This window comes from Anguilla anguilla, chromosome 3 (assembly GCF_013347855.1).
Source record: "Anguilla anguilla isolate fAngAng1 chromosome 3, fAngAng1.pri, whole genome shotgun sequence".
NCBI classification, from domain to species: Eukaryota; Metazoa; Chordata; class Actinopteri; order Anguilliformes; family Anguillidae; genus Anguilla; species Anguilla anguilla.
In genome coordinates this window covers 22,120,663-22,146,256 of record NC_049203.1, presented here as the reverse complement: position 1 = coordinate 22,146,256, position 25,594 = coordinate 22,120,663, and the positions used below count along the sequence as shown (strand labels likewise).

The 25,594-nt window shown below is 43.9% G+C and overlaps 2 protein-coding genes across 7 annotated transcripts; one reads left to right on the top strand and one right to left on the bottom strand.

Moving 5' to 3' along the window:
* Nucleotides 1-1,451: 1,451 nt before the first annotated feature.
* pms1 (PMS1 homolog 1, mismatch repair system component) lies at nt 1,452-20,261 on the bottom strand. 5 transcript variants are annotated; one of them, XM_035409798.1, is made up of 13 exons: nt 20,154-20,261; nt 19,507-19,657; nt 18,507-18,689; nt 17,255-17,357; nt 16,605-16,768; nt 13,967-14,083; nt 10,205-10,327; nt 9,846-9,986; nt 8,681-9,501; nt 5,548-6,024; nt 4,902-5,047; nt 2,667-2,827; nt 1,452-1,905 (listed from the first exon to the last, which is right to left on the bottom strand). In XM_035409798.1, exons 2-13 carry the CDS (start codon nt 19,636-19,638, stop codon nt 1,708-1,710), a joined length of 2,766 nt encoding a protein of 921 aa, XP_035265689.1. In that variant the 5' UTR covers nt 19,639-19,657; nt 20,154-20,261; the 3' UTR covers nt 1,452-1,707. The 5 variants fall into 5 exon arrangements, with proteins under 5 accessions (XP_035265689.1, XP_035265691.1, XP_035265690.1 ...); XM_035409800.1 differs by having other exon boundaries at nt 4,917-5,047; XM_035409799.1 differs by having other exon boundaries at nt 19,507-19,660; nt 20,178-20,249.
* On the top strand, nt 19,688-25,594 carry ormdl1 (ORMDL sphingolipid biosynthesis regulator 1). Of its 2 annotated transcripts, none has more exons than XM_035409805.1 (4): nt 19,688-19,824; nt 22,151-22,330; nt 24,355-24,506; nt 24,750-25,594. In XM_035409805.1, the coding sequence occupies exons 2-4, from the start codon at nt 22,157-22,159 to the stop codon at nt 24,883-24,885; spliced, it is 462 nt and encodes a 153-aa protein (XP_035265696.1). In that variant the 5' UTR covers nt 19,688-19,824; nt 22,151-22,156; the 3' UTR covers nt 24,886-25,594. The 2 variants fall into 2 exon arrangements, with proteins under 2 accessions (XP_035265696.1, XP_035265695.1); XM_035409804.1 differs by lacking the exon at nt 19,688-19,824 and adding an exon at nt 20,352-20,519.

The window sequence follows — 25,594 nt, the reverse complement described above, 5'->3', positions numbered from 1 at the left end:
TGCAGCCTCCATAGAAAGCTTCTCCTGCGCCGCTTTGAAACACTGATATACCTTAAAATGCAAACTGTCGCCATCTACTAAACGCTAACTGCCATTTCTTCTCTGCACTCCAAAGCTGGCCCTGCTAAGCTGGTAGCTGGAAACAATCACTTTTAATTGAAGTCTTTGCCTGAGCTGTGCTGGGCAGGTTTTCCTGAAGCCTAGGCCTGGCTTCTGTTCAAAGACTTTGCCAGGTTCAACCATGATTAAAAAGCCAAAAGTTTCACACTAACGGTGATTAACACAGAAGCTCTGGGTTTAGTGCTAAAAGGTAATTGCTATTCTACTAGTTAAACAGTAAAAAATATGCAGACCAGTAAATTTTTCAAAAAATAATTATTGTCTTTCCTGTCAGGTCTGCTAATCCTAGCTCCCACAAAGTCATATGTGCAGCTGGAAGTTTAGCGTGTATCTTTCAAATGTTAGGAGGCCTCAAAGTTTGTTCATCTGGTTTCCAGGTAACTGACACCTTAGCAACTCATTTCACCTTAGGGGCATGACAGTTAAGCATGCTAGCGATTGGTGTAAAAAGTGCGCAATGGGTTACACTCCCTGGTGGGTGTAAAAAGGGCTTGGTGGAGGAGTGAATTTATGGCTTGCTGAATGTAATTTTGTGGTTCATTAGCTTTCTGATAGAGTTCGCCACTGAATCTGCGTTTTTTATTTTAAACTTAACAGCAGAATGGCTGAAACTGTGACTGAAACTTCATGTGAAATCTGGTCACGGTCTTCATCCGGACCGGAGAAGCACTGGCACGCGCCTCAACTCTTACCTGTGATTGGCTACGGACCGGCCAAGAGGACCACCCATAGGAACAACACGCCGCAGAAATCACCTCCTGACTTAACGCCCGGGGCGTTCTGCTACCGCGTGCGTTACCCCGCCGGAAAAGACCGGATCGACGGGAACGCTTTCGCGTCTCCTCGCAGAGCTCTCGGGAACGTTCCCCTGCCCAGCTGAGTCGGAGCGCAGGAGCTGCGTGCCACGGGGATTATGGGAAATAAAGATACGGCTGGCGCCCGTTCAACTAATCACAGCTACCAGCGGGTGCAGAATCGGCACGAACCCGGTCACTCACTCCCTGCCACGCAGGCACCACTGTGCTCCTTATTAGAAGAGCGCTGTGGCACAAGAGAACATCTGACTGCGCAGACCAAGAAGAAACATGCAGAGGATCCTGCTTTTTCTCTCATTCCATAGAAATATAAATATGTCCGGGTGCATAAATATATAAATATATATTTTTTAAACCTTGCAAAGGAGCACTATACTGCAGCGCTGACCAAATCCAGCTTTGATACTGATCAACCCTCCTGAAGTTGGCATTATAATTCCTATTTGCATTATTCGCATTATTATGACTACTACATCTTCTAGTGGTCATTATATGACAAAACATATACTGAATATATACACCACACACAGACCAATTTATTTATTTATGAACCATGTATATATTTTCTTTATAAACACAAACACTCGCATATAAAGTCGTAGCAGAGAAAGACATTTGTAAAAGAAAAACAAAAAATTTGAGGTACAGACAGACAAGGAATTTTAAGGGGGAAAAAAAATCCCTTAAACACTGGTTTGATATAAAACAAAAACAGCTTGATATCTGCAGTAGAGCATTCCCCAGTCCCAGAGCTGCAGCCCGTTTCGGTATTTTAACGAGTGTTGGACATGATCTGAAGGGCGTCCTGTTCCGCTTTGGGGATGTCAATTAAATGGTGGAAAAAAGGGCGTCCGTGGATACAGGTCTGGCAGCCGTCCCCCAGCTGCTGCTCCATCCGGGACAGAGTGTCCCTCACCTCCTCTGCAGAGAGGCTGAGAGGGAGCCGGCGAACCCGCCGCACGGCCTCCCCCTGCGGCGCCGGGAAACCAAACACAGGGTCAGTGCCACACCATGCCTCACACAGGGAAACCAAACACAGGGTCAAAGTCACAGCCACACGGGGAAACCAAACACAGGGTCAGTGCCACTGCCACACAGAGAAACCAAACACAGGGTCAGTGCCACACCATGCCTCACACAGAGAAACCAAACACAGGGTCAAAGTCACAGCCAGACTGCTCCTCACATACAGGCAAACCAAACACAGGGTCAGTGCCACACCATGCCTCACACAGAGAAACCAAACACAGGGTCAAAGTCACAGCCACACAGGGAAACCAAACACAGGGTCAGTGCCACTGCCACACAGGGAAACCAAACACAGGGTCAGTGCCACAGCCACACAGGGAAACCAAAAACAGGGTCAAAGTCACAGCCACATAGGGAAACCAAACACAGGGTCAATGCCACACCATGCCTCACACAGAGAAACCAAACATGGGGTCAAAGTCACAGCCAGACTGCTCCTCACATACAGGCAAACCAAACACAGGGTCAGTGCCACACCATTCCTCACACAAGCAAACCAAACACAGGGTCAAAGTCACAGCCACACAGGGTCAATATCACAGCCACACTGTTCCTCACACACAGGGAAACCAAACACAGCTTCAATGCCAGAGCCACGCCGTTTCTCACACGCAGGGAAACCAAACACAGGATCAGTGGCTCTCCATTTAAATTGTAATGGTGTGTGTGGAGCCGGGTGGAAAGGCGCGAGGGCTTACACACCTGAAGGTAGCTGATGACTTTGAGCGGCCTGGTCTCTCTCACAGATGTAGCATTCCTGTCCACTACGGCCGTCAGAATTTCCTTCAGGTCCGCGACACCAAGGAAGGGCACACAGTTTGCTATTCCTGTAACTTCCAAACGGCTCTCAGCAGCCGGGGACCCTGGCCAAGCAAAGCAGAAAAACCAACGATTAATACACTCTGTGCGGCCACAAGATTCTCCAGGCAAGAATAATATAGAAATAATTTGTGATTTTGTGACTCGGGTAGGTAGCCAATGAAACCAAGCATTGGGCCAAATAGAGTGCTAAAGGACCATTACAGTTCCCTCACAGACTGGAAAGAAAAGCAGAAGAAGGCTCCAAAATGTAGTTTACGAGCAGCAATCTTTCCATGGTGAATGGCCATTCGTGTGGAGAGGTTCCAGTCTAGTGCCGACAGTTTCCCTGCATTCTCTGTTGTCCACCGGGCATAGGTCACATTACAAATGCAGCTAAATTGGCAAAAAGATATTCTGTTCCTTAGTGACAGTACCATTGTGGCCTCCTGTAAACCTGTGCATCTCTGCTGACATGAGGAAGTAGAGCCCCCAGTATGAGCGTAACCACCTCATCCTGCTTGCTCCAAGGGGCACCAAGACCAGGCTCTCCGGATGACCTTGCTCTCCCAATTTCTCTCATGTATAAAGCCAAAAGGCCAGCTTATTCTCTTTATCGCAACACCCGCCCCCCTCCATCCCCAACACAGGCCAACTGGACTGAGCTGACCTACACTCGCAGCAACTTCCACCAGGAAACGGGTACCATTTCGCTTAAAATAAGGATAAATAAGGTCACAGCATCTGAGGACAAGGTGTGAATTACACCATAACAAACGGTGACAATACTCGCTAGGAAATATCTGCTACATTTCTAAATCTCCCGATCATGCAACATCTCTGACTTTTCACAAAAAATATAGCATGATATAACCTTGCCCACTTTGCTTCAAATTCCTATGAGCATTATTAAGCCTATGGAAAAAGTTTGGCGAGTACAGACACTTAATAACTCAATTCTGCACTCATAATGCATTATATTAACATGCTGTTTGATAGGCTTTTGTATAACAGTGTAGCTAATATTTCTGGTTATAAAAAAGTCAACATTTGTTAAAAATACTGCTAAATCAAACTGCATTCCATGTAACGGAGACATTTCCCAGAGAGCCAGAGAAGTTTTTCAACGGCATCACTAATCCCACAGTGACACAGCAACTCTGTCAGAAATAATTACCCATAATCCTTTTATTCAAGCCCCGATGTTTGACATTTCTGAGTCATTTGTGAACTATGACATTAATGATGTCCAATTGGCCCAACCTTTTTTCAATCAAACGGGACAATGAACCTTTTAACAGCATGAATCGGGAAAAATAATAAAGCGAAAGAACGAAAGGTGCTGAACACCGCCGTCAGTTTGCGTTCCACTCGTTTGAACAAAAACAAGACGGGAGAACGAGCAAAGAATCAAACCGGAGCTTTTCTACCTTTTTTCGGGTGCCGTCACATGTCCAGAAATAAACGCGGTCACGTTGTTTAAAAAAAAAAAAAAAAAAAAGTACATTGCTTTTTATAGCTAAACCCTTTTTAACAAGTCTGTCATATAACACACTTTAACTGGGCATCCAGCTGGGCTGCGGAGGAAAGCAAAACGCCAGAACAGCACTTTCTCTTAAGCCAATTTACTCTCCTGATGACCTAATCACAGGCTCTGCCCAAAATGGCAGGCCTCACAAAGTAGTCAAGGGACTCCAACATGAAAGTTCTTGGTAAGCTGATAAAGGAATATACTAAATAATCGAGATTCTTTATTTACCCCCAAAAAACAAATACAGGCAAAGCTTTTGACTTTTTTTGACAACAGGAAAAAAGGTTATGTTCCTGATTTTAGTGATTTCAATCAATCATTGTGATGGGATTTTGGGTTTGCTAAATTTCTACATGGTATGTTTAAATTATCTTTTTGTGTATTCCATTTTATGTTATATCACAATGCACAGTTTCTCTGCATGTTATACGAAATTTAAATATAGATTACATTTATTAGATTAGGTATAGATTACATGTATCAATTACAGACTAATTGGAGTCTGTAATGAACATTACAATAAACCAATAATTTCCCCTGCATGTTTTTGTTTTTCTGTATGTTCTCTTAAGCAAAGCAAAAGTGTCCGTGCGCATGGCTTAGTGCACCTGTGCTCCACACACCTGCACTCAGTCGAATCTGAAACCCGTTTGACAGAAGACGGGGATCTGAGAAGTAGCTTTCTCCACCGGTTCCGGGACATTCTTTCTCCATGTTACAGAGTGTACTAGTGTACTCTGCCCCACCAAGGACACTGATTGGGAACACAGAGACAAGACAGGTAAGACAGGTAAGATAGGGTACACATCATTATTACACATGGTGGACAGGGAGCATCGTTGTTACACATGGTGGACGGGTGACAGCGTTGTTACACATGGTGGACAGGGAGCATCGTTGTTACACATGGTGGACAGGGAGCATCGTTGTTACACATGGTGGACGGGTGACAGCGTTGTTACACATGGTGGACGGGTAACAGCATTGTTACACATGGTGGACGGGTGACATCATTATCACATATGATGGTCATAAAAAAAATTTATAGAAAAATGAACTTCAGATCACTTAAAACTGGTATATAACGAGAAACTGAACTGTGCACTTCTGAAAAACTGCATAGTCATTAGCCACATAGAAAGGTTACAAGATGCGAGGTGAAAGTGGTAAATTGAGAGAGTGTGCGCGCGTGTGTGTGTGGGGGTCTGTGTGTGTGTCTGTGAGAGAGACAGATACGAGTGTGAGATACATTACCCATCTGTTAACAGTATTGGGGTCTCCAGGGGTGCTGTTGGAAGCACATTCCTCTCCAACAGCTGATTGAACAGCAAGGCCTCCTCCGCCCGCGAGGGGCTGAAGAGCGAGAGCTCCCCGCCGCGCGTGACCACCCAGGCCCCGTGAGACGGCAGCCGCTGCACCAGCCTGAGGGCCTGGGCCTCGGGGCCGCTCTCCCGCGGGGGGAGGCCCAGGCGCCCCCTCAGGGCCGCCAGGCTGAAGGGGAGCCCCCGGCTGGGCTTCCCCGGGCCCCTCTTCCGCGCCGGCTGCTGGGCCTGGGAGGAGAAGAGCTGGTCCAGGATCGTCTGGTTGGAGAACGGGGCCTTGCGCTTGAGGGCCGGGGACCGCCTCTCCGGCTCGCCCGGCGACCCCCCCGGCCGCGCGCCCGCTCGCTCCGACGCCCGCTTGCTTTGGAGGTCGTAGCGGTTAGCGTCCTTCTCCGCTCTCTCCTCGTACCTGCAGAATAGAGCGAGCGTTTCAATAAGCCAATAATAACCTGCTTCCGAGAGGCAGCGGCTAACCTTAAACCCTTCCACTGATTGTAACACAATCAGTTCTGCCACTGGAGTGAATTTCCTGGTTTACAGTAGTGCACAATGGCTCTGAATATACCATTATGTGTTATTTTCTGGATGAATGGGTCTGTAATATTAACCACATCTCTATTCGGAGTCTTCTACTAAACTGCTCAGATATTTATTTTGTCCAGGTGACTTGGACTAACAAATTAGGTCTCATAATATTATCTTTCAAAATTGTAATTGATAAAATAAATTTGAATGAATCTGTAATATTCCACTGTTTATTAATCCATGTAGAGAAAAATGTAGATAATTCTATCTAACCAAAACACCTTTATCTGACATACTGGAGTATCCAGTGTCACTTGAATCTTTATACATTTTCTTCACTACATAATATCAACTTAAATGACAATGCAACTTCAGCAATATGCGTTTACCATTCCAATCAGAACCTCAAATATGCTATATACTATAATATATAAAAATATAATAATATTTTAAAATTCACAATCCTTTTATTAGTTCAATCTATAGGCTTTTGGTCAGGTTGTACACTCAATTTTGTTTGGCCTAAACTAATTGAACTGGCCAGCCCAGTTCTTTTCGACAGAAAAAAAAAAGGAAAAGTCGCCGCTTACGTGAACATTCACCGGCAGGCTAATAACTTTGCAGGCCCTCGCGGAAAATGGGTCTGGTGACGAGGTCACCGGTAGCGACTAATTAAATATCCTCAATTCACATGTGGAGTCTCCATCCGAATGACTCTCGTCAGTCCGAGGGGCGCTCGGGGACGCGCCGTAAATCACCGAGCAGAAAACGTGCGGAGAGGAGAGACAAAAACCAGCTGCTGCCTGAGGGGGGAACTGAACCGTCAAAAACAGAGCCCTGTAAAAACCGACAGTCTCGGCCTTCCGCCTCCTGATCGTTTTCACACGCCAAGTAATTATACGCTCAGCATCTCTGCTGCTCGGTGCAGCCCTGCATGGAGCCTTCAGCGTAACTTAACGAATGGGTGTTCACGCTGAAACAGGAGCTTGTAATCTTCATCTAAAGGGGGGGAGAACTACTGATAAGCACAATCTGGCAACAGTGATCTTCTTATCATGCACCCACTCAGTTGAGATAAAGATATTGAACATTCTGGTGCTGGTGCACATCATACAATAAAAATGAGGGAGCAAACAGAAATTCTATAAAGCAAGTCATTCTTATTGTAAGCCATCCCCTTCACTGCAACTTCCATCATTCATCAGCGAAGATAATCGCGCTTTTCTCTTTAATACGCGCTGCGGTCGCTCACTGCTTCTGCTCACCCTGCAGTCCACCAGACCAGCTTCAGTCTGACACCAGACCAGCTTCAGTCTCTGCTGTTCATGAGCATTACATTACATTACAGGCAGATGCTCATTGCATCCATTTACACAGCTGGATATACACTGAAGAAATGCAGGTTAAGTACCTTGCTCAAGGGTGCAATGGCAGTGTCCAACCTGGGAATAGAACCTATGGCCTTCAGGTTACAAGACCAACTCCCTACCCATTATACTACACTGCCAGCTAGTGCAGGCAGATTGCAGGCACCTGACCTTCAGGCTATCACCGGTGTGTCATCGCACACGCTCGACCATCCCCTCCAGCAGCCAATTCCGTGCAAGCACAGGCTGCCAGAATTCACAAATGAGATCTAACTGAGCATACACCTCACGACCAGGCTGTTTGCGGGGAGATGGACCCAAGCGGCTGTTTTTTTAACCGTTACTGCTAAACGTAACCCACGCGAATGCGCTAACAGGAGCACAGGCTCAGGGAAGGGGTCCGCGAGAAACTCAAAAGATCCTCAGAGGCCTCGCACAGGAACTTCCGAAAGCATGGACGGTTGACAGGTCCCAGTGCAGCACCTCTTCACCTCTAAGGCACGCATGTTTTCCACACTCCTTAATACTGAAGCGCCACAAGCAAAACTCAACGCGCTTTTTCCATCCGTAGAAAAACACGCATGACGGATGAGGAGATAAGCACACTGTTAGTCACGGTCTTTCCTGCACCAGTAAAACATGAATTATCTATTAGGTTAATATAAGCCGTTATTTAATACTAGCGAGCATCTGTTTCCATTTCACAGAAGGGGACGTTCTATCAGGGTTGTCAACAACACTAATAACGAAACTTATAAATAATTGCATCTGGAAATACGGTTTAGAAAAGACGACAAAGTGCACTATATTACATTTATGAACGCTTCAAATATAACTAATAATGCAGGAAATAATTGTAATGGAACCAAAGAGGAGTACTGTCTTTCCGCACAATAAACAATGGTGCCTACTTTGAAGCACAATGACTTGTGAGGCAGAATACCTGTTTCACGGTGCAAAATACTGATCATCTAACCTAATCAGCAGAGGCAGTTTTTTGCAAAACAAAAATACCTCATTTTGACTGTTTTTCTCTAGGGCAGAGCAAGGCACAAGCCAAGCTGTTTTCCACACTGTATTTTACACATTCATGTGACAGGTCTGCGTTTTTTTCACCTGGTGTATCCCAACAAATGGAAACTACTGCCTTGACGGTACAATCTGGAAACTCACTTCTGCCTGTCTTCCTCCTTGAGGTTTTTCCATTGCTCTTCCATAGCGAGGGTCACTTCCTGCAGACTGGCCTTCGGGTTCTCCAGGAGGATTGTGGGTCTGATTTCCTGTTGGAATATGGCGCTCGCAGACATGGGCTGCCTCACGGCGCGGCTGCTGATGAGGTCGTAGGCCGTGAGCTTGGTCATCTTCTCCGTCACTGCGTTGGACGGCGTCTTTTTGCCAGGGCTCTTCCTGGGCTCCATTTCGGTTTCTCCGAAGGGTTCAGCAGACCGGTGGATCTTCACTGGCTCCAGAGGTTCTCCAGTGTGGACATCCCTGAAAGCCCGACCCGTGCTCCAGCTTTCAGCCGAAATCCCTGTGACGTCACCGCCTGGGTCCTCCAGGAGTCCTGGACCAGCTGGAGAAGCCTGGTCTGTTAGCCCAGGGGCACAGCCATGGAGAACTTCGCTCGCCAGGGTGGGATTAGCATCAAACTCATACAAGCTAACCACCCAGTCCTCAAGAGATGACGAGGAGCTTGTGTTCCCTGATTGGTTCAGAGACGACTCGGCAGCTGGTTCGCTGTGCATCGCTGAGGAAAGATCTGGTCTTTCTGGTGAAGGGGCTCCAGAGGAAGCCTCAGGCAAGGCAGTCCTCTGTTGAGTGATTACAGACTCTGATCCAGGATCAGTACCTCTGTATTCATCCACAACGGAGACCTGGGGAGAGGGATTCGTTCTCTCGGGGGGCGCAGCATCATCTGGAGGTGCAGATTCGGAGGTGGTCTGTGGGCCGTATAGCGAAATTAGCATGTCCTCCACTGCAGAGAGTACAGCTGCCTGAAAAGGTCAAGGGTGAACAAAAAATAATGTCAACAAAGATTGTAAAGAAGCAAATACAAATGAATAGCAAATAACAGCTACCAATCAGTTTTGTGTTCTGAAGATGGGGCTTTTTGAATATTACATACTTGGCAGGTGTCCTTTTTAAGGAGAGACATACTGCTTATTACAGATTCAGCCCAATCTGAGCCCCAACATTAACTTGGTGGGTCTGCAGCAGCAATTCGTGTAAGTGACTCAGCAGTTGGTACTGCACTTCCTCAATTTTGACAGCTTAAAGTCAGGGCAAGGACACTGCCTAAAACTCACCACTGGGGACCAGCAATTATAAATGAATTTACTTTGTCTTGGAGCATCACTTGAGTTTTGTCAGGCGTGAGGTTCACATCAACAGCGGATGCGGGAATGGTGATAGACATCATTAGCGTAGGGTAGCGAGTAGACTCCCCACTGCACTGCGAGCTGTACTGCTGTCTGACCACCTGAGAGAGACAGAGAGAGAGAGAGAGAGAGAGAGAGACAGAGAGAGGGAGATCCCATCAAAAAGACTGTTGGTAAAGCAGAGCTGAATGTTGGCTTACGTATTACACTAAAGCACAGTCACACCAGTCCACAGATTGTCACAGAAAGGTAGCGTGTGCAAAACACACTGAGTATAGCCGTGCTGCATGCGCACACACACACACACCATCTCACCTACCTTCAGAATATCTTTGTGATGAACGGGTCGATCATTCACAAATATGAATGTTCTGTCAGAACTACTGGAACTCATTATGGAAACATCTGAGCCCGGTTTGGGAAAGTATCCATCTATTGCAATCTATAAACATAAGAACAAAATATGTCAACAATACTGTCTGTATAAATATTATTACAGTGGAGTACTTGATCCAATGTACAGTACTTTGTGCCAAAGATATTTATTGACTTCAACCAAAAAGTTTTTTAAATGATAACCAAACTTAATATTCAAAATATAAATATTTATAAATGAATGCCCAAGCCTTGATTGCTCCACCTTCTAGAACCACAAAGTGTCAAACCACCCACATGGGTTTTTTCAAAACAAATAAATCACACACTGTCTACTGTTGGTGGCCTTTTTAGCAAGTAATTAAGCTCTCAGCACATAATCATAGGAGGAATGTCATCATCTCCCAACGATGCTGTTACCAAGCTGTTAAAATCTGCAATGAAAACCTTTTCTGCTGGGCAGCATGCTGTAAACACCAGTGAGTTTCCAAACGGCTCCAAATCACCAAATGAACCACCCTGCCCTGTATAACGGGAGCACACAATGTTAAATTAACAAGCTTGGCAGTCCGGAGGCAAGAGGGCATTTTTAATTGGAGTTTTAATGAACTTGAATTACTGGTATTGTAACATTTACAATGGCCGTTTGCATGACGTACATTTTGCCATTACAACATCTTCAATTACTGCAGCACAGGTGATGTAGTCCTGTGAAAGAGGGCCATTATTCCGAGCGCGCTCACACACAACCGCCCCCTCAGCGGGCCCCACCTTCCACGCTGCTCCCAAAACAAGGACACGGGACCGCAATAACAACAACCAAACAAAAATGATGACGTCATTTCATCTTCGTCAGCATCTTTGGACCTAGAAAGAGTCACAGTCTCATAGAAAATAATGGGGTGTGTGTCTGGCTTCAACACACAACGCTAGTAAGGGGGGGGGGGGGGGTAGAGACACTTGATAAATACCCAAATCAATATTTTGTGTGTGTGTGTGTGTGTGTGTGCGTGCAGGTACGTGTGTGTGTGTGTTTGTGTGTGTGCATATTTCACAATGCTGTTTGTGTGGCTATTATTAGCCAGCTAGTATATTACCTTTACTTTTGATAATCTGATTAACATGAACACTTTCTACAAAAGCCACAATTACATGCGAACATTCTCTGCTGTTCCGTGTCCCATAATGCAGCAATGCGAACAGAGCAAACCGGTGCTTGAGCTTCCAGAACACAGCACATCGGCAATTCTGGATTTAAATGAATGACCTCTCACTCCTAATCTTTTCAAAGCGCCTTCTTACTTTTTAAACGGACTGTACTGGACTGTGCCTGTTTGTGGCCAAATACTGGTCATATTTATTAAGATAAACCCATTTGCAATAATGTCTGCTATATTAATAGTAACAGGCTTCCCTTACGTGCGCTGTCGTGCAGTGGCCTGTTCGGACGTCATAACTGGCCACGGATTAGTGCTTCCGCAACTACCGCTGGTTGCCCTGATTCCTGGCCTGGAAACGGGGGCCGTCGCTGTCAAAAAATCGGTGTGACATTCTGTTCCACCGCGGCACTGGCTCCAGCGCCGAGCCCAGCAGAGGGACAGAGGTCACCTTAATCAGAATGCAGCCCCGGCGTTGCTACGTGGAAAGAATGTGCATTGGTGGGAACCCATTAGCGGGCGCACGGCCCCGCAGGTAGCCCGCCCACATGACCCGCCGTGACCCAGCTGATCTTTACACTTTCCGGAAACACAATTACGACCGGTCCCACAAGTTCATGTGACAGAAATTATTAATTCTCCTCTACAAATGCGAGAGAGAGAATGAGAGAGAGAGAGAGAGAGAAAGAAAGAAGGGGACTAAATAATCTTGTGTACAAGAGAGTAGCAGGTCCTGTAGAAGGTACACTCTGCTCACGGTCATTATTTAGAGTTCAGGATTTTGGGCCCTTTTCTCAGGCTCCTGTGGTGATGCTGTGCTCTCAGGGCTCCTGGTGCAGATGGGATACTCTGCCAGGCCTGTAGGGGGTCAGCTAGGGGCCAGCGTTGCAGGGGGGCACACGCTTGTGTGCCAGCAGTGTTCCGCTGATAGCCACACATCCACATGCGCCACAGTCCACGCGTTCCCTTCTAATTTAGTGCTGCATTTGCCTCCGGCATCTGGCTTTGCCGGTCAGCATCCTGTGACAAAACAATTGGGCATCTGCTGGCAGTAAAACTGTGTTTTACAGAGTAAAGTAGCCAATCAGGGAAAACCACTTTATGAAGCTTTATTACAGCATCTGATGCAGGGGGAAATTAAAAAGGACAAGTCATTTCAAGGATGGTTGAATAGAACTAAATAGGAAATGTCTCATAGTAAAAGCAGACATTTTATCCTCTGAAAGAAATGGCTCGATTCCCAACAGTTAAATCAGAGGTCCGTGAAAGGGTTTGCATCCTCGTGCCAGAAAAAACGTAACCGCTGTTATAACACAATTAAGCCATGAGAGAACGGTGAAATGAGTCACTTCATACTCTGAAGCTCGATTTCTTCTCAGCTGGGTCTCAGCAAACCTGCTTCCTTGTTGATGGCAGGATTGTGACTGCACAAATCAAGGCCACCCTTGGTTATCCAGCACTGCACACACGTCCATTTAACCAAATCATTCCATTACACAGCTGAATATTTTACTTAAGCAGTTCAGGATAAGTACCTTGCTCAAGGGCATAATAGCAGTGCTCCAGTTTGGAATCTAGCCCATAACCTTTGAGTTACAAGCCCAGTTGACCATTATATTACAATGTCACCTATCACAGTCAAAAAGCTTTTATGTATTATGCATACAACAGAATCAAAAATTTAACATCAACATTGTGTTGCCAGAATTACCCACACAACATGACAAGCTTTTCACCAGTTCCTCTGGAAGGAAGGGCCCCCTGTTGGCTGGGCGCCCGTAATACAGTATCGCTAATAACTGAACCATCACAACACAGGACTTTGAAGGCTGCAACCTTCATAAGAGCCTTTCAGCACACTAGTGCACAATGTGTTCGCCTTTGATTGCTAATATCTGTTGCGAAGCCAATTAGCAATATTGTAATGCAAACCACAGAAATGTTAGAAATGGCAAAGGGCAAGTTGTTAAATGGAATGGGTGTAGTAATACTGAATAATGTATAGAATGCTAACAGAGCACACCAGGCACACCGAGTTGTTCCAGGACTGTTAGGCAGGCACCGCACCGGGATGGTTCAAGACCCAGTTCTGTCAGCGTCCCACCATGTGGCCTTTTCCAGCCTCTCACCTATTGCTCAGTTGGACCCGTTCGGCAGTAAGGCATGCGATGCTTCTGTGCATACCGCGATGGGGGACAAGTCAGGGCCGGGACCACAAATAGCATCTTAAAAGGGTAACGTATATTCTTTATAAAACAGGTTTACAATACACCGCATTCCTGCTCATGCTCCACAACTCTTGACGGGCGAGCTTGGTTTTCCTACACGTGTGTGAAATACTGGGGCTTTGGTTACACACACGTTTGACAGGGGCGGAGACTGCGGGTGCTACACCCCACCGCCCACCCCCCTCTGCCATACCCCACCCCCATACCCCACCCCACCCCCCAGTATATGGAATTACAGCGATGTGGAGCTTTACAAGGCATATGCCTAAAGCGCTGAGAAGGAATTTATTTGCCAGTGCTAGAAGGTGGCCTTTCACTGACCTGCGGCTGCTGGTGGCGATGCTGGAGGAGGAGCAGGTTGGCCGTGGGGGCCGTTCCGAGCGCTGCCAGGAGGGCCCTCCTGTGATCGGACACCCTGGGCTTCTGCCAGACCAGCGCCTGAAACCGCACGCTAAAACAGGTCAAGGATTTTTTTTTGTTCTAATCCTAAAATAAGATCTGTTAAATAAGAGCCACCTGCAGGATTACGTGCCCGCAAGCATCCACCCTGCACCGGATCAGAGCCCGCCCATTCGCCCCTACAAATGTTCGGGTGGTTTTCTGACACCGAGTGCGTTCCCCGCGGTTACGCTTTAAATCCACCCTCTGAGATGGACCAGTGCCGTTACTCACTACTTATCTTAGCATATCTGGGTTTGCATTAGTACCTGCAGATGGGGATATATATATATATATATATATATGTTTTGACACCGATGAGTCTTATCTGTCATTGGTGTTTCTACAAGCGAATGTAGATCCAGGGGGTGTTGATTTCTGAAAGTATGCAGCCCATAACACAAATATTTGCAATGAAATACTCAATCTGTGGGGTGTAAAGGGAGACGCTATGAAATCAGACCCAGGCTTAAGTGCTAAGTTTGTGATACAGGATATGCGTGTGTAAGCGCTGAGAGAATGAATCGGGGGGTTAATGTGCCTCCCCCAATTCACCCACGTGTTCCTCCCCCAACCCAAACCCCCCCCCGTCGCTGTAGTTTTCAATGCGTGTACACGCAACCTGGCTCCGCGCTCCTGCTCAAAACCATGCAGCTCAGGTACCAGGTGTTCAAACCAGGCCGTGAGAATTTTCATTCTGACAGAAGAATATTCTTAATGAAGGCAGATTGCCATGTGGGGCTGGGGGAAAATGATCAGTGTTTGGGCAAAATTCTCTCGCACGCACGCATGCACGCACATACATACACAGCATGCACGCACACACACACACACACACAGTGAACCCATGCGAATGCGCTGTGAAATGAACCAACGCTCGCACAAAACCGGCTTTGACAGCGAGCTGCAGGGGTGAGGAAGGTAGGCACCACAGAACAAGGAATCTCACTGAATTTTTAGGCTATTTTGAGCTACTTCCTGGTCTCCTGTTCAAAGCCCAATTCCTAGAAGAGTTGTGACAAACCATGGAAAAATACACATGGACCTCTTTCATGTTACACATGTACCTCCTGTACCACTTTCATATTACATGTGCCTCCATCCAGCAATTATCTTGATGTTTTAGCTTGCTGTTATGCTTCCTAGTCTGACTTAACATTACTTTCTGACCTAGCCCAAGCTTACTGTGTGAACTAGACTTAATATGTTCATGGCTATGAACATAGCTTCATGGCTGTTACATAATGAGTACTGTACCTTATCAGATCTGTGTTTTTTAGTTGTTCCAATGACCTTCGGTATGCACTTACTGTACGTCGCTTTGGATAGAAGCGTCTGCCAAATAAATGTAATGTAATGTAATGTAAATACCCCGTTTTTTCACACATGTATAATAAATGAGGAAGGGTGCTGTGAGTACCCTAACTATTTCTGGGCAAATAAACTGCTGCTGTCTCACATTCTTTTATGAAACGGGCCACACAGCTTAATCTGAGAAATGTAATCTCCCCAGTCTGACATAATGCAATTTTAATTATATTTAACCATTTACAATTACACTAACAATTTTCCTTGCAAATGGGGGAAACTATCACTTTTGAGTTCCTGAAAGAATACTGAAAACATTACTCAGCTATGAACATTACAAATGACAAATAATTCAGTATTTGGTGCATGAACAAAAATTAAATAAAGGTTTGGTAGATTCAAAGGTTCCTTGTGTAAGATTTTCTGGTGGATGAGGACACCTTGTGGTGAAAAGCATTTCTGTGTGTAAAAACGGAGGTTAGGGAACTGGAGGAAATAAACTGGTAAAAATAAGTGGTACTCCAGCATTGCTGAAGTGAACCAGAATGTAAGAGGACCACAGATTGGCTGTTATGTTTACTTTTGCACAGAAAACAGCAACAAAATATCTCTGGCAATTTCCTTTGTTACCAAATTTTGCGTTTGTGCATTTTGCGGATGCTTCTTTTCCAGAGTAATTTACAGATTACATCTAGACGACTGAATATTTACTGAATCAGTTCAAGGTAAGCACCTTGCTCAATGGTACAACAGGACTGCCCTAGCTGAGAATCAAACAATGACCTTTGAGTAACAAGCCAAGTTCCCAAACCATTAGAGAAGTTATATTGTTTAATTTATTTTAAAACTCCTTGGGTGTTTTAAAATAAACAATCAATCAAAGACGTTATTGGACTCTTGTTTTGGTGAGGACACTCATTCAAAAGCTCCTGGGCATCAGTAAAAATTCTCATTTGTCCATAAGAAACTGTATACTTCTCACTCCTCACAGTTTGATGTATTGTCAGTGTAATCTCTAAGATACTAATGCTTTGGAAATTAAGGTCATTCAGAACCGATCCCAAACTTGAAAGTGATGTCAAAATGCACCAGTCAGCTTTCTGCGATACATTTCCTTTTCAGTGGCCAGATTAACAAAGATGGAGGTGTGAAAGAACAGTCGTTCCCATGAATTTCCCGCAAGTAGACTTGTAATAAGCGGGGTGTACCGTACCTTGTTGTGAGTGAATGTGACTCTTAGCTCTGGTTTGATGATAGCATAGGCCATCAGCAAGTCCTGCACTTTCTTCAGCTCCTCCTTACACTTCTTGGTATTGGAATAGAACTGCCTCCTCACTGGCAGGTTCTTGAAAAGCTTCATCACACACACTGTGGTACCTGAGGAAACGGCTCAACTTAAAGCTCAAGTCACCACAGAAGGGTAGTGATAACATCACGTTTACAGAATCCATTGAGTTCATGCATCCATCCATCCGTTCTCTATACCCGCTTATCCTGGGCAGGGTCGCAGAGGGTGCTGGAGCCTATCCCAGCATGCATTGGGCAAGAGGCAGGAATACACCCTTGACAGAACGCTAATTTATAGCAGGGCAGCACACACACCATTCACTCACACACTCAAACCTATGAGCAATTTAGAGTCTATGGATTTCAGCTGCTGACAAATAATTTTGTTAACAATTTTCGCCTTAGGTGATTTTTCTTTATGGATTTTTTACTTTTAAAGGAATGTGTTTTAGTCGTTTTTGGAAATTTAAAACCAATAAAGACAAGTGCAACTGCTGACAAACACAAAACAGGAGCATTCGCCAAGTTCAAACAGTAGAATATAAAAATGCTGTCAGGATAATGCAGTTGTCCAACCTTGGCCATGGTGAGAGGGCTTCTGGGAAATGATCTTTCCAGTGAGGTCAAGAGTGTACTGAGTGCTGATGTCCTCCTCAGCAGTCTTCGTGGTGAGAATGACCTGGCATGGAATGACGACAGCAGATATTTATATGGTGTTTTCACATGTAATTCTTCTAAATGAACCGAACTCAGTTCTTTTAAAGCGAACCAAAAAGTGAACCAGCTGCAAATGAACTCTTTTTTGTGTTCACATTGTAAGAGAAGTGGAAAAAGGACTTGGTTCCCTTTCTGGTCCACTTAAAGATAGATGAGATCTCAGACCACTTCTTGTTCACAAAAGCCCCTTTAGAACTCAGACCCCACTGTCACTGGGTTGACATAATGACCTTGGGTGGTACCTACAAGGATGCAGGGAAATTTTATGTCAAAATGGGGCAAATGCCTACCTATTTTTAGGTACTTATTCCGTGAAAAAATTGGCACGCATTTTAATCTTCGTGCCGTTAATGCGTAAGCTACTTGCGTACCACTTATGTCAGCCCGATTATGGCCAACTTTCTTCAATATGGCCTTTGTAGATGCATTTATCATTTGGTGGTGCAACATTTCAAGGAAGCTGATGCACGAACAGCACAAGTTTCTTCTGTCCACACAACCCCTGAAAACCACCAGCAGCCATTCTGCTATTTCTTCAGAAGTCACTGCAGCTGTGTACAGTCAATGTTTTGCAAGGCTTGAGGTATTAAAGTGTACAGCAAAACACAAAGCGGACTAGGGCCGTACATGGCAAAGAATTGTATCTGTAGGCTGACCACAGGCAGCAAATTGACCAATAGAGTCACTGGTGCATGATGAGATAAATGCAATCCCGCCAGCTGGACAAGCTCTCCATCCCGGGCGACACAACGGCCAGCTGGCCAATCACATGGCTGGCCCTGGCAGCAGATTGTGCGGCTGCTTCACACACCTGTACGCACTTCATTTTCAGGACCATAAAACAGGGAAGAACAGAGGGTTCAAGCTGCTCACATATAGAGCAGGTGACCACTGACAACTGAGAGAGAACAGGAGCTGGTCTAACAGTACACACATCACATGACTTGCTAAAACCCATTATTTTTTTCCTCAATACCGTAAGTAATGGTTAGACATGCACTGGGCTGCATAAGGCTGCTGGGTGGATGTTGACTAAGATGATCATTTTTCTCTCATATAAATACACACAATCACCTATAGGAGGCGCTGATGTGGGTTGAGTGTCCCTCACCTCTGACACAGCGCAGATAGACCCCAGCGCTTCTCCCCGAAAACCGTAGGTCTCCAGGTGTTCCAGATCCTGGTGGCTGGAGATCTTGGAGGTGTAGTGCCTTGCTGCCATCACCGGGGCGTCTGCTGCTTTGATTCCACAGCCGTTATCCCTCACCTCTATGCGATCCAGTCCATAGTTCTCCTACAGCGCACACAAATACGCAAGAGTTATACAGCAGCACATGACACGCAATTTATACAGCAGCACATATGACCGACACGGCAGTGCTATGTCCAGTACTCAAAGAACACTGCAATTAATAAAAATACAGAGGCATATGTCACCTTGTCCAGTACTGAAACCAAATGTTCAAAGAGAATATTTCACCCTGTTTTTATTCATATATATGCAGCTTGGCAGTTACAATTTAAATGGAGTGATCTTTCGCCTCGACCCGGAAGTGACAGTTGTATAAGCTTAAAACTTGTCAGGTCCCATGTAGCAACCTAGAAAAGCTTCTAGATTTTTAATACTGGATTTAAAACTTAACAAATTACTTTCTTCTCACATGGAAACAGTGCATTAGCATTAATCAAAATCAAAGGCTATTGATCAGTTATTCGTGTATGTAAATATGCACTTGCTCAGGGTTAAGATAGGTGTAAATCAGTCTGTCTTTTGAAAGAGCTGATGTCCGTTTTCAAATAGAATATACTTAACACATGCTATACTTAACACATGCAATTACACCACTTATAAATCCATACTGCATTCAATGAAAAGACTCAAGTTTATCAACATGGGCAGAAAGAAATAACGGTACAGAAAGTAAACAGATGGGTGGCATCTGTTGGCATGAAGTCAAACACGTCATGACGTTGTAAATGCTGAAAAGTCAATTAAGTGATGCAATGAACTAATTTCACTTGATAGTAAAAAATCCTTTACGGTGGGGGTGGGGGGGGGTTACAAGAATTTCAAGAATTTTCATCATGTGTTTAAAAAATTAATTAATTACCAGTTTCACATCAACGCTTGAAGCTCCGGCATCTAAAGAGTTCTCCAGCAACTCCTTGACAACATTAAGCACAGATGTAATGACCTGTGAGCTGGACAGCAACCGAATGGTTTCCGGGGGGAGGGGCTTCATTTCTGCCACATTCGGGTACCTGCAACATGATACATGTACATAATCCATGAAAAATAGCTCGGTTTTTGTTTTAGCCCAGCACTAAGATACTCGAGTCGACTCATGAAGACAATGATTAGTTAATTCGTTGAATAAGGCGCGGTATGGTGCAGGGCAAAAATCTGCACTTACATCAGGACTTTTCGGGTAAGCTTGGATACCCCTGCTCTCGACTGAGTGAGACCGTCGTTTGTTTGTTTGTAGAAACAAACAAACTTGACATACATTTAAAAAACTACACCTCTGCATTCAAGTTTTCTGAAATCACATGAATAATGACCGTGATCATCTAAATGCAATTCTGGATAGATAGTAGATATGCAGCTATTAACTAAGCTTCAGTTACCTCGCCGACTATTACATATTTACGGATTTTAAAAACAAGGATTAATAACAGGTTGATAAATTGTTCACTTATAGCCAGTTAAAAAATAACTGCATCTAGAAAATGAAAATAACTTAAAAACATGGCTCACTTAAATGAACAGAAGTAAACGGTGTTTAGTGTCCACTGGCGGGATATTCTGTACTCCTGCTGACTGGACCGAACACGCTGACATATTTATTCAAGTTCAACTAAACACCGGAAACCGACCTCCATGTGCGACTTACGCAAAGCTTTATTCGATCGTCATTGGGTAAAATTAACATCAATCACTCGGTGACGCTTCTCCACTTCCGCGCAGAGTGCATTCCTTCTATGAGGGAAGGAAACTAGAGGCTCTCACTCAGCAGCCAGCCACAACAACAACAGCGCTGGGAACGGGTTAAACGGCCTTATTTCTTCAGAGAGATACAGTTAGCGTCGTTTTTGGTAGCATTCGACTAATAAAGCATCGCCTGTAAGTATGTCAGAAGAATTATGTATGTGTTTTTAACATACGATTTTAACATGTATTTTTGCAAGTGACCTATGTGATAGATATTCCTATCAGAACCCCAATTCAACTGGTGTTGCTCAGTCCAGTCCTGATGCTAGCAACAGCTCTCAAGCTATGCCGACATAAGGACGACAAAATAAAAGCTTGTAATGAAGATTTGTTAACTATTTCTCAATATAGTACACAATCATTTGTATAACAAAATTCAAAATATACTTGTTTAAAGCCAGTTAGTTGGCTAATACGATTGCTAGTTTTGTAGCAAGGCTAGCTCCTGTAGCAGTGTATTCTCAGGAGCTGTTGACTAATATTACTTCTGGTGAAAGGGATGATCTGAAATCTTATTTACGCGTTTTCTGTAAGCTGTTGTCCAGCAGCATGCTTTCGGCATTCGAATATCGATATGTTCTTAGATTCCTAACGTTAGCATGTTTTTTATTTGCTGAATTTAGACTGAAGAGTAATGTGTAGCCGGCGAGCTATACTAGCATAGATAATTTGCCTAGCTAGCTAGCTGCGTTAATAACTTTTTAGTGATTCGTTTGCTTTTTACAATATGTGTCTGACACATTTGATCCCTTTGAATGCAAGCTTGGTATTTAGCGGTAGCTTGGTATGTGGTCTACGCAGTGCGCACCTTGACCTGCTGATCAAACCCCGTCAAAGCTAATTTCCTATCGATTCTCTGCCATTTTAGAAAAATTGCACCAGCGCAAAAATAGTTTAAATAAGAACGTTTTATTCAACCAAATCAGGTGCATGTTATTGACAATAGAGATTAAATATTGTCTAAACTTGCTAGCAGTGTTATCTCCGCGTCCCTCATAACAAATTTCATTGTTGTCTCGGATGAATCCTGGTTTTGATCCAGTCAATGTTGTATCAAAAATCAGTACGAACACGTGGGTTCCACCACGCCGTTCTTCTATCTCTCCTGAAAGCCCAGACATCTGTTGACCATACAAAAAAAGACATTGTTCAAATGTTCTTGACTCGAAGACAAATATAAGAATATGACGCAACGTTGAACTTTGGATAATCGGCCATTGATCTTCTTAAAGCTACGTGTTTACCGAAGTGAACGGCTCACTACCAATGAGCTTCAACTCTAATCCATATTTTACTATTCAGGATATTAGTTGAATTGCCTGTAGACTAATCAAGGCGTAAGAAAGCAGTTTAAGATGAATCACAATTGTGTGTTTAAGTGGTACTTTCGTAGACCTGACGTTGTATGTAAAGTGCATTCTAGTTTCAGCTGCACTAGACATTCCGGCGTCAGTGCTGCAGGGGTAAAGGAGTACAGAATGCCAGTGAAAATGGTTATAAAATGTCCAACTGAGACTATTTTACTCGGCTGCAATCCACTGATGTATTTAAGCAATTGTATTTTCCATGCCTCTTGACTGCCACGTTGTGAAACAGGATTAGCTAATGTAATAAAGTACTTCGTGGGTCTGCGATTTTAATTACACAAGACTCTGAGCGGTTTTACACTTCGCCGTCATTTGAATAAGTGAAACAGATTTCAGAACTATTTATAACCTTTAAGTATGTAAATCGTGTGCTCTCTGTCCCCCCTCATACTGTAGATCAGAATGAATGTTGGTGTGGCCCACAGCGAAGTGAACCCCAACACGCGGGTGATGAACAGTAGGGGTATCTGGCTGACCTACGCGCTGGGTGTCGGGATGTTGCACATTGTTCTCTTGAGTATTCCTTTCTTCAGCGTCCCGGTCGTCTGGACCCTAACTAACGTTATTCATAATTTGGTAAGTTCTGTGAAGGGCAGATTGTGTGCCCCACTGCATGAAAGCTGTCTTTTTACTCTGGATTAGCATTAGGATCTGGATCATTGGCTACATCCTCAATATAGTACTCCTGTGTTATGCAATATGTGGCAATACCGCATTCATAATAAGTGGTTTTTTTATGTTAAAAATAAAATGGACCAAACCAAAACATTCCTCTGCTCACCATGTTAAAAAGTGTCTAAACCATGGTGATACACATAGACTTACATACATATACCATATACAGGGACCTGGAAAAAAAATGTAACTATGGAAATTAATTCCTGACATAAAGGTATTGTGAGATAATGTAAATAAAAGTAAAAGGAAACATCATTAAAAAAGTAAAAGGAAACATCATGGATCAGTTTACATAAAGTGAATGGTTGGAGTATTTTTTTTAAATGCAGTAACTGTATTTGCAGTCAAACAGTACACGTAATATATGAAGGCTTGTGACTTGAAATGACCCAAATATGGCAAAGTAAACGAAACACTTAAATGCTATAGCCTAAAGCCAAAATGACTGCATTACTGTACTAAAATACTCCTAAGTAAATTTCATAACCTGTGAGAGAATCCATGCGGTGTTGAAACATTGTTACATGAGTGGATAGAACAAGGGTCACATTATTGTGAGCAAACCATTCAGGGAGAAAAATGTCTTTGTGGTTAACCGTAGTTGAGTTTGTAAAAACAAATTGTACCTGGTTTGATTCAGACTAGGAGAAGTAGAGAACAGGCAACAAGTCCACCAGAGGAATCACAATTGCAGAATAGAGAGGGACAAACCTGGCTTACCAAAAACCTCCAGTAGGATGCAGCACTTGTGCCAATTCTGTGCGAGCTGCAGTCGAGGACTGGTTCTGTCTGGATTCCATACCACACGGGTGTGTCAGTTTGCTGGAGATCAGTGCATTAGTGTGATGAGCTACTGAAGGCTTACACGTGGCTTCAGGAAATGTTATCACCTTGCAGTGAATGGATGAACCGTTTATATTTAGCCTGAAAGCTGCATGTTTTATCACATCTAGATGTCTTTACATGTATGCCGACCCATATCCACAAGACTGTGCCATACTTAACTTCACTGTTCCCTAATGATGAGAGGCTGTACTGATAAGACAAGAACTGCATTGGATACAAAATCCACAAGTAAGATGGCTTGCACATCGCTTGGCATTGACAAGCACTTGAAATAGTTTTGTGGTTATATTGTATGGCCCCTTCTCTTCCAGTGTCTTTCTGCTGAATGCCTGGCACCCTGTATCTGATAGCGTCGGTCGACTCAACCCCATTGGTTTAAACTTAGCAACTGGAGCGCCAGACCAGCTGGGGCTGGAACAATGGATCTTTCCTCAATATATTAGCATGTCAAGTTGGACATCGGCTCCATTTTGAAGTCTAAAAAAGACGAGGTCACTCGCACAGTAAAGGCGCTCATACAAAAGCTGAAATCCACATGCTACATGACATCTGTACAGCCATTCCACAGCTGTTCTTTCCTGCCATTATTATTCTTTTCCTCTGTCTTATTGTCAGTGGTTGCAAAACGAGTTTGCTAACATTTCCGAAACCCTGCATGAACCCTTTAAATTTAGAATGGGCTGCATTCTTATCTGAATAGCTCATTGCCAGCATCTGGTTGATAAGTCAAAACTGCTGTGCTTTTATTTATGGCATGAAGGTGCGTGTTAATTTTCTCCTTTTTCTGAGGAAATGAAGCCCCCTTAGACAGGACAGGACTCAAGCTGCTTTAACCAAAAGCCAAGTGCTATATTGCTGTTCGAGAAAGGAATGCAAGATCTGATGCGCTTGGTGTTTAATTTACCAAAAAGTAGTTTGCAATGTGCAGTCTTTCTGAAATATCCAAAAATTTAAATTGGATCTGAACGTTACGAGAATTATAAAAACCTGTGATCAATTTTGGCTGTCCACACAACAATTTGCTGGTATGTATCTTCAAAGGCATTTTCTAATTTGCCTTTTTCTCTTGCTTGCAGGGTATGTATGTATTTTTGCATGCTGTCAAGGGGACTCCATTTGAGACTCCTGACCAAGGAAAAGCCAGACTCCTGACACACTGGGAGCAGCTGGACTATGGCGTGCAGTTCACATCTTCTAGAAAGTTCTTCACAATTTCACCAATAATTCTGTAAGACTATGCTCTCAACACGTTCTACACAATCTAATGTCGAGCATGCTCTAATGAGCTTAAAGGAAAAAAATGTGACATGATGAAATGTTTATTTTACTGTAATGAAAGGCTTTGCTTCATAACCAAAGTTAAATATTTAAACTTTTTTAAAATTGGCAGGATGTGCTTTAAATGTTATTTCTGTTCATTGAATGACCCCTTGAGTGTTAATTTTCTGTCCCACCCCCCCCCCCCCCCCAGATATTTTCTTGCAAGCTTCTACACAAAGTATGACACAACACACTTTGTAATCAACACGGCTTCGCTTCTGAGTGTGCTCATCCCCAAACTACCGCAGCTTCACGGAGTTCGAATCTTCGGCATCAACAAATATTAAACCAGGAGCAGGCGAAGGGTCCAGTCCTGTGACCAGTGCTCCATCTCTTGCTTTGTACATGGTGAGATGAATTGGTAACCTGCTGTACTCTGTACCCCAGTAGTGTGTACTAAGCAGTTTTGTACATTGTGTAACTGTAAGTTTCATTGTTTGAATACACCTGGAGTAACCATAAGGACATTATGAGAATCTTATGTGCATTACTAATTTAAGTATTTAAAGTGTTTTTTTTGTTGTTGTTGAAGAACCAGGCAGGCCCAGGTCTTGAACTTGAAGGTTGTTTTTTCTGTTTTGTTTTCTTTTTTTCTTTCTTTTTTTTCACTTTTAAATTTGACATTTGCCTTCTGAACCCAGACTGGTAAAGTTAGATGAGTTCATGCATTGGTGTCATACCGGGTGTTTAACAAAAAGCCACAAAAATGTCAAATGTTTCTGTTGATCATTTGAAGATTTCTTTGATCATTTGAAGATTTCTTTGATCTGTTATTCAGTTAAGTGACACATTTATCATTGTTTAATGGGTGTAAACCTAACTCATCAGTACTGAAAACCATGTAGAAAACAAAATGCTCTGCATGGTTTCCTTGGTGAACAGAATTGCATTAAGTGACTTATTACTAAATAGCGTAAAGAGTTTTGTTAGTGTATATAGTTTTGCGTAAAATGTCTTGAATCTGAAACAGACATTAAATGTTTTTGATTAACATGG

What these genes read in the sequence shown, in the direction of transcription:
- pms1 (XM_035409798.1), bottom strand. Translation starts at nt 19,638, where the DNA reads ATGAAGCCCCTCCCCCCGGAAACCATTCGGTTGCTGTCCAGCTCACAG. An exon ending in ATCGCCACCAGCAGCCGCAG is followed by an intron (nt 10,328 to 13,966) that starts GTCAGTGAAAGG and finishes TTATGTTTATAG; the next exon opens with ATTGCAATAGATGGATACTT. An exon ending in CCAATACTGTTAACAGATGG is followed by an intron (nt 5,048 to 5,547) that starts GTAATGTATCTC and finishes GTTCCCAATCAG; the next exon opens with TGTCCTTGGTGGGGCAGAGT.
- ormdl1 (XM_035409805.1), top strand. Translation starts at nt 22,157, where the DNA reads ATGAATGTTGGTGTGGCCCACAGCGAAGTGAACCCCAACACGCGGGTG. An exon ending in CTAACGTTATTCATAATTTG is followed by an intron (nt 22,331 to 24,354) that starts GTAAGTTCTGTG and finishes TCTTGCTTGCAG; the next exon opens with GGTATGTATGTATTTTTGCA. An exon ending in ACAATTTCACCAATAATTCT is followed by an intron (nt 24,507 to 24,749) that starts GTAAGACTATGC and finishes CCCCCCCCCCAG; the next exon opens with ATATTTTCTTGCAAGCTTCT.